The following is a 13,684-nucleotide window of genomic DNA, read 5'->3' as shown; positions in this document are numbered from 1 at the left end:
AGTTATAATTTAAATCAGGTCTGTAGCCACATTTCTTAGTGAAGTAAGAGTAGCATGTTCCCAACACCATGAGCATCCTCTTAGATGGCATACTATGTGCTTCTGCATGAATTGATGTGTAAGCTTCTTCCTTAGCAGCTAATTAAAAACATGGTATTTTATATACCGTAAGACCTGTCATCTACCTGCATCCTAGAAATCCTATATTATAAGACTTTACAGTTATCTGGAGACATTTTCCTTGTGTGTTTTGGGTTCCATATATCAGTATGGAAGTAGAATCATTGTATGTGTTATGCCAAAGTTAGCTTTAGGATTTTTTAAATTAAAACTATTGATTTTAAATTGACACTCAAGAGGTTATAACCTGCTTCATAATTAATAAAAAACCCAATAATATCTTCCTTTGAAAGGTTTGTATTTCCCCATGCACTTTGTGTTTGTTCTCTTTGCACAGGTGTGTTTCTAAAAAAGCAGCATTCATTTGTAGACTGCAGCCTATACTGATTAAAGATGGTCAGGGTTTTTTTAGACTGAACAGTTTAGGTTTGTGTTGCTGTAAAAACTTATCTCCAATTCAACTTGTTTTCAAATCCTGAATATATAATTTTAAATAAGTTGGTTGATGATTTGTTTGGTTTTATGTTTTTAAATCCGTTGGGCTATCCTCTTTCCAACATAGTTGAACAGCTGTTGAAGCACCAGAGCCTACCGCTTGTACCTGTTGATTGTCTTGCAACTTTTTTCTCTGAAATAAGTTTAGTGACTCACTTGGCTTGAAAAGAATGGAGACGTGTAAGGATAGTGATAAAGCTATTCAGGTGCATCAGCTGTTGAACAGCAAGTGTGTAAACTGTTGTCCAGCAATAGTGGTTCCAGGTGAGGTTGAGTGGTAGCACACCTCAGCTGTCTATTATACCTTAGGTGATCATCTGCTGACTGACACTCGTGTTCTACTGAGGGGTTCTTCTGGCACTGACTCTTTCTTAGATATCCTGTTGTTTATGTACTAGCTTTATTATCTTATCTCCACAGATTTAAGGGCCTATTGATGTAAAATATACTACACTGATAAAGCTCTGAAGAGCAAGAAGAATGAAAGAAAAGGCTGGGGCGGGGTGCGGGGGGGGGAGGCAAGGCAGAGGGCTGCAAAACAGAAGAGCCTCTTCATACAAATCTACTCTGAATTGTCTTTATGCCTGGGGGCAGGGGGGAAGCTAATAGATTCTGGATGTTTCTGAAGGACAAATTTATTTTCTTTGTGAAAGGATCTTTACTGTAGCATTTGGTGCGTGGCAAGTGGCAGGAGCAGTGCCACTTGTTACCACAGCCCTCGGGCAGGTAGGTAACAGCCCAGGTACCCCTTGTGCTAGCAGTTGGGTTGCCTCCCTTACTTGTCTGTTCCTTGCTAATATATTTTCCTTTAGCAGCCTCACCTAAACTTCTCCTGCTAGAGCTAAAGCCTCTTCCTGCTTTTCTGTTCTTCCTGATAAATGACAGTTATTGCTCCTTCTTCTCTCTAATATCTCCTTTGTATATTTGTAAGACTTCTCTCTTCAGTTTTCCTTCCTGGGGCTAATCAGGTCCCAGTGCTTTTATTCTTTACTTACAGGCCAGGTTCTGTTTTCTCCTGAAATATCCATTTTTATGCCCCATATTTTAGAAATAATAATTCTAGGTCAAGCAACACTTGATTAAAATTTTAAGGGTGAATGTAAAAAATCACTGTGCTTGTTGTAGCACAAACAGAATGCTCTTTCACAGTAATCCCTTTTCACTTACAATTATGAAAAACTTTACCCGTATTGCTCCATTTGTGTGACTTTCACCTCTGAACTGTATGTAGTAAGCAGAACTTGAGCTCCTAAATACTTTATTTGATTTTTACTAGCATCTCCTGGGAAACTCGGCAAAGATCCACCCATTGGGTCACTTGACAACAGCTCCAGCTCTGTGTACTCCAACTGCTTCATCAGAAATGGGGAGAATAGCAATGTGTCCATAGTCTTGCCGTGTGTCTGGATCTGACAGTAGTCATGTAAAGGTTATTTTCGATCCAGGTCCAGAACAGAGTGTGCTATTTGAACACCAAATCATTTGGAAACGTGTCTATATACCAAAAGGCATGGCATAATCTGTCTTAAGCCTCACTCCTGCAAGGACTGAGGAATTGCACTAAACTCGAGAGAAATATGTGCAAGTTGGCTTCATTACTGAAATGTAATACACATGTATATTTGTTGCATTTTTAAACACTCTTTCAGAGAGAGCATCATGAAAACTTGATCAAAAAGAGAAAAATTGATATTAAATTTCTCATGTGCTGTTCTGAAATCCATTTGTTTTGAAAAAGTTTTTCTTTAACATGCAAGTTCTTTCTTCTCAAGTGAAACCTCTTTGCCTGAGAATTAAAAAAAAGAAAAAAAAAAAAAAAGAGAAGATTCTTGGTTTCATTTGAAGGGTTAGGGCTATTGCATAATTCTCAATAGCATTAACATGTAAGTTCTACAAATGGTATTATATACTTCTGTTCTTTCCACCTGAGCAGTTCATCTGTGTGTTTCTTGAGACACGCTTAAGTGGTCGGTGTCATGTGCTGGAGAGTTTCTCAATATTTGCTGCATTCTGATTACATGAAACCCAATTCTGTGCTACTGTTTCAGTTCAGGGACTAATTTCAGTTCAGGGGTTTATCTTTCATGCTTTAAGTTTCTTTATTATGCAATTGCAGTCCAGTCTTGGGCTACTGTCAGCTGTGATGAAACCAGCAAGCTTTAACAATAATAAACATGTAGGTTGTTGGAATTTCTTTTGCCTCTTAAGAAAGCTCATTCAGAAAATAACACTTAATAACACAAAGTGTGTGAGTAGAAAGGGCAGCATGTAAGGGAACAAGTCACCTGGACTTGTGTTTGAACAAGCTTCAGGACTTCATTTCAGGAATGAATGAAGTAGGTGTGTGGTGTTCAGGTGCGTGCTCTCTCTCTGAATGAAGGACTGCTGCTGTATTTAAACAAACAGAAAAGACGTGAGGGATGAGTTGTGTAAGTTTTATTTTTTCATACTTTAATAGTAAATCTTCGTAAACCTGTTTAGGTACACAGAATATTTTTTTTTTTGCATGCAGGATAGTATCCAATCCATGTATGGTGCAGGAGACACAAGCAGTGTTCCTCTAGTATTTAATCAGTGTGTGACAGCAAGCAATCACTTGATTTTTGAGCCTGTGGATATTTGCCTCCATGGAAAATGAGGGAACTCATGCCAGAACTGAACTCTGATTTCTCTCTGCATAGATAATTTTATTGGACAGAACTGTGTGTTTTATGCCATGAAAGACATTAATACTCAGAAGTATGAGTGCAAACACATGTTCCCATCACATTAATTGCAGGAATTTATAAAAGTAAGTCGAGTTTCTAGCTATTGTTTTCTTCTTCTGTAAGCAGCATTTGGTATCTTGCAAGTTAAAAAGGGTGGGAGCATCAGGTTCTCAGAGTAACATTAATTGTTTTCTTTTGGCTGTAAATCTAGGAACAAAATTATTAAACAGACTGGAAAAGAGGGGGGAAACTCAAATAAGGCGGCACTTAAATTTATTGCATTTTGCTGGGTTGTTTTCAGGAGCAACGTGTCTCTTGAGACTTTGTTTCTTATCCATTTTATAGAGCTCTGGCCTCTTAACAGCACCGCTTCAATGACTTTTTCTTGGGGTTCTGAGTTGGTAGCAGCACTTGCCATGAAAATAAGCCTGTTAAAGAGAGGTCAGGTTTCATGAGACAGCGATAGACTTGTAAAAACAGATTTTACTGGAACAAATGAAGTCAGAATTAAGAAGAAACCAGAGATTTGTGTAAAGAAACAAGATACAGAAGAAGCAAGTACTAAGCTAAACTGATAAACAATGTATAAACTCAGATGAGAGATAAGTGGGCATTTTTTGTTTCTAAAACTACATTTAGTGTGATTAATGAGTTTTTCTGAAGATTTTGTGCCATTCTCCATAGTTCTGAATTTTGTTATCTTTAAAGATTAATTTTCTGAGGAAATGTGTTGTTCCTGCTCAGGTGGAAAAATGTTCTTTAAATACCAGCTTCAATTAACAACTTGAATTGGATTTTCTAAACAGTATAGCTGAATCTGTTCTTGCTTGCTACTATGATGACATTTTGTGTTCTGTGAAATACTAATTTTCCTCAGTTTCTTTTGTAGTTCTTGAGAGTCTCACTTCTGTCTTTAACCTTCAGCTGTAACGTACCAGATGCATGGAAATAAATCATTCTTTTTATATACATCAATGAAAACCAAATATTGTGTTTCTGTAGCCTCGCTCTGTCCCTTTAAATAATTGTGCTGATACAAGAAAATTCTGGGTGTGACTTTATAGTTTCTGTGGAGACAAAACTTTTAAAGGTGTGTAAGAGCTTTGCTTTGATAAGACTAATTACCCTTCTGCTGTGTTAAAACGGTCCTTTCTTATGCCACTGTCTGTGTGGTGCAGCTATCTGTTAAGAACAGCACTAGGGAAATATTATTCTGACTCCAGGCGAACACAGGTTTTCTGTGTAGGGAGGAATTAGAACAGAGGAGGAGAAGGGAAGGGAGGAAGTAAGACAAGCCTGGATGCTTCCCCCCATCCCCCCTTCTGTGGTGGAAAACTACAGGAGAGTTGGACTGTGTCAAATTTAGCAGAAAGCAAATCTGGAAAGTTTAGAGTTATGGGAACAACCTGGTGTATGTGCAGGTTATTTGGCTTGCACTGAGTCCTGTTCTGTGAAGCTGAACTTCTGTAGGTAGGCAAAGAACTGTTAGGTATTTTTTTCTTCTTCTGATAATTCCTTAGCAATCAAAAGAAAATCTGTTTAAGGAGAGAACTCTTTTCATGTCTATCCCAGCAGACTTGAAATGTAAGACTTGTGCTGTAACATCTTTATGCAAGTTGCGGGGTTCTTTTTGTTTGTTTGGTCTTGAAACTCATATTGCTCAGAAGTGAAAGAATAAAAAGTAGAACATAGGGAACTGGGATAAATTCTGCTGGTGAGATAGGCTAGTTCTGTCTGCGGTGAAGGTGTGTAGGGAACAGACTCCAGTGTGGTGGGGTTGTGGAGACCTGCTGCCAAAAGCAGGGGACTGGTCATAAAAATGGATACCAGGAGCATCTCTGCTTGTGTCCTCGGAGCCTGAATCACATTTGAGGTGCCAGACCTGTTCTCCAACACCACGGTGTTTGCATCATGTGGCCACAACTGCTTTCAGGTGATTTTTGCTGTACAAAGTAGTTTGCTTGTCTTGTTAATGACAATCTTTGGGAGGTCTGTTCACGAAGCTGTGACACTTTAACTCTGCTGGTATGATTAGGAGTGCTCGTTCCTGCAGTGCTGATGCAACTACAAGAATGCAGTGCAAAAAAACCCAGGATTTATTCTGAGCTGGAAAGTGAAATAGGTATACTAGTTATAGGAATCTTTAAGTTATGTAGGTAGGCTCATGTTAGGAGTTAACTTGTGTGTGGAGGGGAAAACAATCAGGTCATGTCTCATTTCCTTCACACTCCAATATTAATCTATTGATGCTATGCCATAGTATTAAAATGACAGGGCAGGGAGCATTCGTTAGAATGCTTGGTGTGCATCAGTACTGTGTGTGTCCTCCATGCAGAAGGGTATTATTGAGAACGTGTTAAAGTAAATAGTAAATGTGTGTGGAATTATTTGTTTATCCAAAAGGAGTTGCCTCTGAAGAGTTGTTCTTTCTGTTAATTATGTTGTAAGTAGCAGTAAATAGAGCAATTAATTAGAAGGTTTTGTATTCCTTTCCCTTTTGGCTTTTATCTTCTGAGCAAAGAAATCCAGCTACTGATAAACTTCTGAAGTGTCTGTTAGCTGGAAGGTATTTATTGACCTGCTGCTTCGATTGGCTCGATTTTGTGAACTCCTTAAGTTCTAAATGCTTGAAATTATATTGATGCTTTGTGTATCAGACATCTGATCAGTGATCACTCACTGTTGGGATGAAAGTGTTCTTACGTGATTAAACTTATTTTGAGTTAATTTTTGGTTTTGGTTTATTTTTCCTATCAAGCATGAACATGTCCAATTCTCCAATCGCTTTTACTAAAGTGAGTATTATTAAAGGACTAAAATATGACTGTCAGGAACCGAATGTTGTTTTGGAAATTTTCTATTACAGTTGTCATAAATTGAGACCACAATGGATCATAATCCAATTAGAATTTTATTAATTGTAGCAAGTAGAATATGAGCAAATACAGCGCTGGACGGCAGGGGAGTCTGCGCTCCGCCAACTGCCGTACTGAGCAGTTCAAACAGTCTCTCTTTATACATCTTTACTTCCATGTTCAATGAGATAGTGGAGGTACTTTTCGCATGCTTCAGTTGTTGTTAGGGGGTCGTTTCCTGCTTCCTGGTGATATGGGGTTGCTTGTCTTATCTCTGATGGTTATCTTGCATAAGCACGCCTGGGAGGTATTCTTCGCATGCTTTACATTGAGCTTAACATAAGTCTTAATAAACAATACCTTAGTTCAGTTTCTCACAATCCCCCCTTTTTCTTTTTATCCTATTATTGTTTATTAGACACTACTTTCATTTTCGGCACTGCAGGCAAATCTTCTTCCACAATTCCGACATTTATCATAACACTCACAAGGTAATATCTCACAATTACAATCATAGTTCTTATGTGGCATAATGCATTCACAACAATCGTCATCTTCATTAATAGATACACTCTTATATTTTGCTTCAGACCTTGTAGTCAAAATAAGCAATTTAGCTGGGTCAAACTGTTCTTTAATAAAATGTAAAATACAGCGTAATATACAAGGTCCAAATATAAGTCCCAGAATCAACATAATAAGCGGTCCTGCTAAAGCAGACAACAAAGTGGTTAGCCAAGGTGAAACATTAAACCAGCTTTCATACCATAACTTGCCCGCTTCACGATCTTTTTTTACGTTGATCTAACCTTTTCCGGAGTTTGGGCTATTATCGATAATAAAACTAACGATATACCAGGAAAAAGGGTGTCTGTCAATTTTTCCAATTTAAGTACACTTTTACCAGTCTTGGGGAAGTTCGACCATAGCTGCTTTTGCGTCTCATTGTTCTGGTTCTTTTCTCCACAGTTTGTTCCTCCTCTGCCTCGCCCGTCGACTCGGTTGCTTCGAGCCACGGGGTGTACCATCTTCTTGGCAGCAAGGGAAATCTTCAGGAGAACAGCTGTTTCAGGCTTTCTGCCTGTTTATATAGGCCTCCCACTTTGCAGCTTTAACTAATGGGACTAAGCAAGACACAGCTAGTACTTCCCTTCTGCACTTTGTAGCCAAAATTTCAACCACAAAGGGGATTGATTCGTTGGAATGGTAACAATAATACTAAGGGTTTATTCCTTTGGCAAAACTTTCCACCATTCATGGGATCCTCGAATAATTTCTTGTTCCGACTCTAATTGTTTTTAATTTCCACTCAGTGAGAGTTCTTTGGGTTTTCCAACACTGTGTGCAAACTCCTATCGGAGGGTATCCATATTCACAGTGTGTCCACCATTTATCCTGGCATACCTTACACTTGCAACGAGCAAATGGATAACAATCGCAGTTCAAATGATTGCATCTAATTTGTATATCTAAAGTGCTTATTAGCTTTTCCTCTATATTCAATATTGTGTTACTACATAAGTTTAGCAATTTCCTTCAACACACTTTGTACGCTTCCATATATAATAGATTAAAAAAAGATAATTATAGCAAATATAAACAGCAATATACACTTTATACCAAAAGGTAATGCGGCAAAATAATCAACTAAAGTTCTTATCATTACGTTATCTTTTCAGAGTTATCTTGGTGTCACCTGGAGTACTGATTACTTTCCAGTGGGGTCTCGTCACTGGGCCTTTAATGCGACTAGCATGAGTCCATCCACGCTCAGCAGTCCGGACAGCTGTTTCATCTTGTTCCTTAGCTCCCATTTGTTCTAGTTTTTCCTTTTCTGCAGACTCAAAACTCAAATTATTACTAACAGGTACTTGTTGCATAGTCAAAATCGTACTATAATTGCCTGCTACTCGTTTTGCTTCTGTATCAGCTGCATTATTTCCTCTAACTTGATAACTCGTGCCTCGCTGGTGTCCCTTTATATGTACAACTGCTATTTTATTTGGTATTTTCAATGCCCCCAGAACTCGCCGAATTAATTCTGGGTGTATCAGTTCTTTTCCCTGTGAGTTAACAAATCCTCTCTCCTCCCATATTTTCCCAAAGGTATGTACTACTCCGAACGCATAGCGTGAGTCTGTATATATAGTTCCATCCTTTCCCTTCAGTGACACTAAGGCTTTCCACAATGCGTACAGCTCACAGGCTTGAGCCGACCAGCTGGCACTCAGGGGGCCCGATTCTATTGTCTTAAATTCTCCTTTTGCCCCAATTACTTGTACTTTTTCAGGGGAAACTTTACATCCCTCAGGTATTTGCCTAATAGTCGATTTCTCAGCCCCAGTGTCTACTAAAAAGGTGAACTCTTGTTTATGGGGACCTATTTTTAATTTTATCAAGGGCTCATGATGACTCCGGTCCCCTAAGATATAGAGCCCCTGACTCTCCTATTCCGTTTTTAATATTTCCTCATCCCTGATCCTTTCTCTGCAATTCGTCTTTATATGTCCCTTCTTTCCACAGTAAAAACAACATCTCTGTTCCTTCTTTACTAGCACATTCCCTTGTTTCGTTCCAGCAGATCTGTGTTCACCAGTCCGCCCTTTGCGATCCTCTCTGACTGCTGCTACCATCATTTTTACTTGTCGCTTGCTGCTCTCTTCTTCCCGCCTTACGTAGACTTTCTGAGCTTCCCTCAATAATTCATCCAACCCTCTATTCTGCCAGTCCTCTAACTTTTCAATCTTCTTTCTGATATCTTCCCATGATTTTGCCACAAACTGAGTTTTGAGGAGCGCTTGCCCTAAAGGGTCGTCTGGATTTACCCCAGAGTACAGCTGAAGGGCTTTCCTCAGTCGTTCCAGCCACTCAGTAGGGCTCTCATCTTTCTTTTGTATTTCATTAAATGCTTTATTGATATTCTGGCCACGGGGTACTGCTTCTCTAATCCCTTGAATTACTATAGTTCTCAGGTCCTGCATATGAGTTCTATGCACCGGATCCTGATTATCCCAATTAGGTCTTTGGAGTGGCCATTTAATATCTGCTTGGGGTCCCTGGGCATGCTGAGCATTCCACAGTCTCATTCCTGCTCGTCTAATCATATCTCTTTCCTCGGTAGTAAATAATTGACCAAGGATAGATTGCATCTCATCTCAAGTATAAAGGTTTGGTCCCAAAAATTGATCTAATCTTTCTGCCACTCCGAGTGGGTCTTCAATTAGGTTTCCCATCTCGGTTCTTTTAAAATCTCGTAGGTCAGCCGAACTTAGGGGCACAAAAATATATCCAATCACAGGTTGGGGTCCCCCCATGGGCATTTCCCTTAAAGGATACATCTGAGCTGCCCCTTTTTGACTCCTAGTTACGCGTCTAGGAGGAGGGGGAGACCCTTGTTCCGATTCTGGTGGGGGAGTGGGCACTCTGGGGACCTCTGAAGGGGCTGCGGGAGCAGGAGAAGAAATATAAGGAGGGGGGCTTAGAAGGGTTTCGTCTAACTCTTCCTTCTTTTTCTTTTGTTCAGTTTTTACTTCATTCAGTGGATAAAGTCTAGCTCTCGGTCTTTCTAGCCACACTTCCGCATACTGACTCTCTTCTGGGTTAAGAGGTTTTTTATTGTTAACCCAGAGGTTTAATTGTTGTCTGACCCAATCCTCTTCTGACCCATAGACTGGCCAAACGTCATCTTTAGAAATCTTCTTCCCTCCCCATATCCTAGTACAATATTTTATCATTTTCTGTTTATCTTTCCCTAGGGTTCCAGGGAAATATCTCCAATTGTCTAGGATATATGCCAGAGGGGTATTCTTAGGTACAGTGGGTACCTTTCCCATGGGAGTCGAAGGCTTGCTGCCCTTCGCCCCCATCTTCTGGAATATCCACAAGCGCGCACTCACTCGTTCCCCTTGTTCCTGGCCCAGTCCCTCGCGGGAGATGGGAAACGCAGTACTTAAGGGTCCGCACTCGCCTGGTTCAATATAGCGAACCTCTCACTCGTTATATTCCAGGAAACCCAATCCCGCCCGAACGGTAAACCCGCGAACAAATTCGCCATATACTTACGCGCCCTGCGTCTTCGTCCGGACTCCCGTGCACAGAATTTTTATGGGATTTTACCGGTTTCTCCTTTGCTCATCATTCTAGAATTTAGGTTCGTCGGTAAGGTTGAGGTAAGCTGTCGGTCGCGGGGCCGCGGATTGCCGCGGGGCGCCTCCCCGGAGGACAGAAGCTCACCGTTCCTTATCCGAGTCACGGCACCAAATTGTCATAAATTGAGACCACAATGGATCATAATCCAATTAGAATTTTATTAATTGTAGCAAGTAGAATATGAGCAAATACAGCGCTGGACGGCAGGGGAGTCTGCGCTCCGCCAACTGCCGTACTGAGCAGTTCAAACAGTCTCTCTTTATACATCTTTACTTCCATGTTCAATGAGATAGTGGAGGTACTTTTCGCATGCTTCAGTTGTTGTTAGGGGGTCGTTTCCTGCTTCCTGGTGATATGGGGTTGCTTGTCTTATCTCTGATGGTTATCTTGCATAAGCACGCCTGGGAGGTATTCTTCGCATGCTTTACATTGAGCTTAACATAAGTCTTAATAAACAATACCTTAGTTCAGTTTCTCACACAGTCAAATAATTCTTTTTTAGTAAAGTGGGGTCAGTCCCAAACTCGTTGAATTTACATGAACTTCAGTAGTGTAATAATTGATATGCTTTCCAGCTGCATGCCAGTCAATTTGTATGCTTAATTCTATTTGAGAGTGTCATTTTCATTGAAACATTTTTTTACTGAATTAGGTTAAAGCAAAGTTGTTTTAAGTAAACCTTCAACCAAAGAAACCATGCTATCGAACAAAGTTGACAAGGTAATTAGACCTATCTTTCTTTGCATGTAGAAAAGAGGACTATTTGAAGTATTTCTGTGTATTTTTGCAAGTTGGTCTATGATCTGGAGTTTGGTTTAGCTAGGATTTTTTTCTCACTTTTGTCTTTTAAATTCGATGTTCTCTCATTCTTAGCCATTTCTGCATTTGAAGTCCAGCCACTTTCAACTGAGGTCCAAGAAGGTGGAGTAGCTCGATTTGCCTGTAAAATAACAGCAAACCCTCCTGCCACTGTGACATGGGAAGTGAATCGAACAACTTTACCTTTAGTCATGGACAGGTATGTAGACTTACACATTTTAGCATGTCATTAATTTTATCTGATAGTTTTGAGCCTGCCTCAGGAAGAAAATCTGAATAGTTTCAGTGCCATTACATAAAAAAGATTCCACATGTATAGTATGGCAACTATTAAAATAGCTAGTAATAGTTATGTTGTTACTGAATTTTAAATAGGTATTATGACTGCAGACCAGAATCACCTGCTATGGTCTACACAGTAATCATTGACCTATGATTTGTCATAGGAGAATTTTGTATGCTAGTCATCCTCTGGAATGGGAATTGCTGTTGGGATACAGCATAGATGGACTTTGACTGTGGGGATGGTTTGAACTAATGGGATTGCTTTCACAGAAGAATTGATGCTGAACCTGTTTTTCTTTAGAGGTCCAATAAAGAATTATATGTACAGAAAATTGAGTTAAAACACTTTTTGCTAGGGGAATTCAGTGCAGGGGGAATTATTTTGAATTGATTAACTTGAAGCATACAGCCTGCTCCCTGCTAGGTTCTTTCCCTGTTCAGATCGTATTCATTGAGCCTGTTTCCATCCTTGACGTGTAACTTTTGTTGAACATGTCTAAGATATCTAACATGTAAAGGAAAGTGAAAAAAGAAACATAGAAATTGAAAGCATAGGTGGGTTTCTGGGAACCATATACCAGTTATGCCAGTATATCAGAAATTGCTGCTAAAAAACAGCCAACCTGAATGGTATGAATGTAGTTACTGGCTAACAGTTGGGATGGTTGCTTCTGAGGGTGAGAAAGATCTGCTTGTTGAAAGTAAATTCCTTTGCCTGTAATTGTGGTGCTGGGGGGAATCTCACTTGTAATTCAGAAATGTGGGAAGTGAGTCATGTAGAGAGAATGTTTTTGAGTCTCCAGCCTGCTCTCCCCAGATCAGTGTAGCAATGGCTGTTTGTAAATCAAGTTGTTAATTCTGTGATGGTGTTCACTGGCTGAACATTTATCTGCTTTTCTTTTTTTTGTTTCTTTGACAGGATAACTTCTCTACCTACAGGAGTTCTGCAAATCTATGGTGTTGAACAGAAGGATGCTGGGAATTATCGATGCGTTGCCACAACAATAGCCAATAGACGTAAAAGCACTGAGGCAGTGCTGAGTGTTATTCCAGGTACTCACCACGTGGGATTTTTTTCAATGGCATGATGTTCTTTTTTACATTATGACAAAAACATTTACATGCATTGAAGAGCTGTAACTGAACAGTCCTCTGAAACAGTCACCCAAATAATTTTGCTTACTTGTATCTTGTGACTAAAATATTGTTCAGTGTAAGTTTCCACAATTACTGAAATAAGGCTTAGGTGTAAATTTAATTTTAAGCATCCTTTTAAAAAGTCATGCTTTATTTCATATTTATTGAGTTTTTGTTTAATTGTTCTCACCTTCTTTCCCCCCCAAAGCCTCAGACTTGAAGCCTATTCACAAGCCATCTATAATAGCTGGTCCTCAAAACATTACGGCTTCTCTTCATCAAACTGTCATACTGGAGTGTGTAGCCACAGGGAATCCAAAGCCAATCATCTCATGGAGCCGGTTAGGTAGGTCTTAAAATTACAGCATGCAACTTTCAGCCTGTGCAGGGGAAGTGAAACTGGAAAGAAAGGATTTCAGCAATTAGGTTACTGTTCTAAGGCTTCATGTAGTGCGTAATGATTAGTAGGTTAGGGTAGTAGGTTAGGGTAGGATAAGTGAAACACTTTTAGTTGCATACTGTTTAGTATGTATGCAACAGTTCCATACTGTTGTTAATAAGCCCTGAGGTTTTCTGAGGCTTTGGACTCCCCAGTTCTGCTGTCAATCCTGCACTGCCTCCAGCGCAATGTGGGCAAAGTGCTGGGTAGGGTGGTGACCTCCAGTGATCTGTGACTTGGAGTAGAATCAATGGTGAGTTAGGGCAGGTTGGAGTGGTTGCGTCTTCTGAAACAATCCTGTAAATATTTATTCCCTTCTTAGAGTATGTGAATGTGATTTGGACCTTGTGTTAATGGGCCTAATAGACTAAATAGACTATGGATAGGTATAGTCAAAGCCCAGGTAGTCTGCCTGGAAGGGGAGAACAGAGAGAATGCAATAAGAATAATAACATTCATCAGCACATCACATTTTTCCATTGAAACTACGGCTTTTTTTATTCTGATGTACTTAAATGTGAAAGTCAGGACTGTACCTGTAGAAGCATGAAAAGTTTTCCTGTTTTTATTTCTAAAAGTGGGAGGAATAAACATGTTTCCTATTTGTTTCAGTGGTTCTTATAGCCAAACAAGTAAGAAAAACAGTTGCCTAACAGTCATAGAGCATTTGCTGTGAA

At 39.7% G+C, this 13,684-nt stretch overlaps 1 protein-coding gene across 1 annotated transcript in view; it reads left to right on the top strand.

Annotated features, from left to right (window-relative positions):
• The window catches only part of PRTG (protogenin), a 95,998-nt gene that overhangs the window by 31,265 nt on the left and 51,049 nt on the right, over nt 1–13,684 (top strand). Inside the window, 3 exon segments of the mRNA XM_064456461.1 lie at nt 11,201–11,345; nt 12,351–12,484; nt 12,777–12,914. Of these exon segments, the coding sequence (XP_064312531.1) occupies nt 11,201–11,345; nt 12,351–12,484; nt 12,777–12,914 (417 nt within the window).

The sequence above is a fragment of the Phalacrocorax carbo genome, chromosome 7 (genome assembly GCF_963921805.1).
Source record: "Phalacrocorax carbo chromosome 7, bPhaCar2.1, whole genome shotgun sequence".
NCBI classification, from domain to species: Eukaryota; Metazoa; Chordata; class Aves; order Suliformes; family Phalacrocoracidae; genus Phalacrocorax; species Phalacrocorax carbo.
This window is presented reverse-complemented; position numbering and strand designations above follow the sequence as displayed.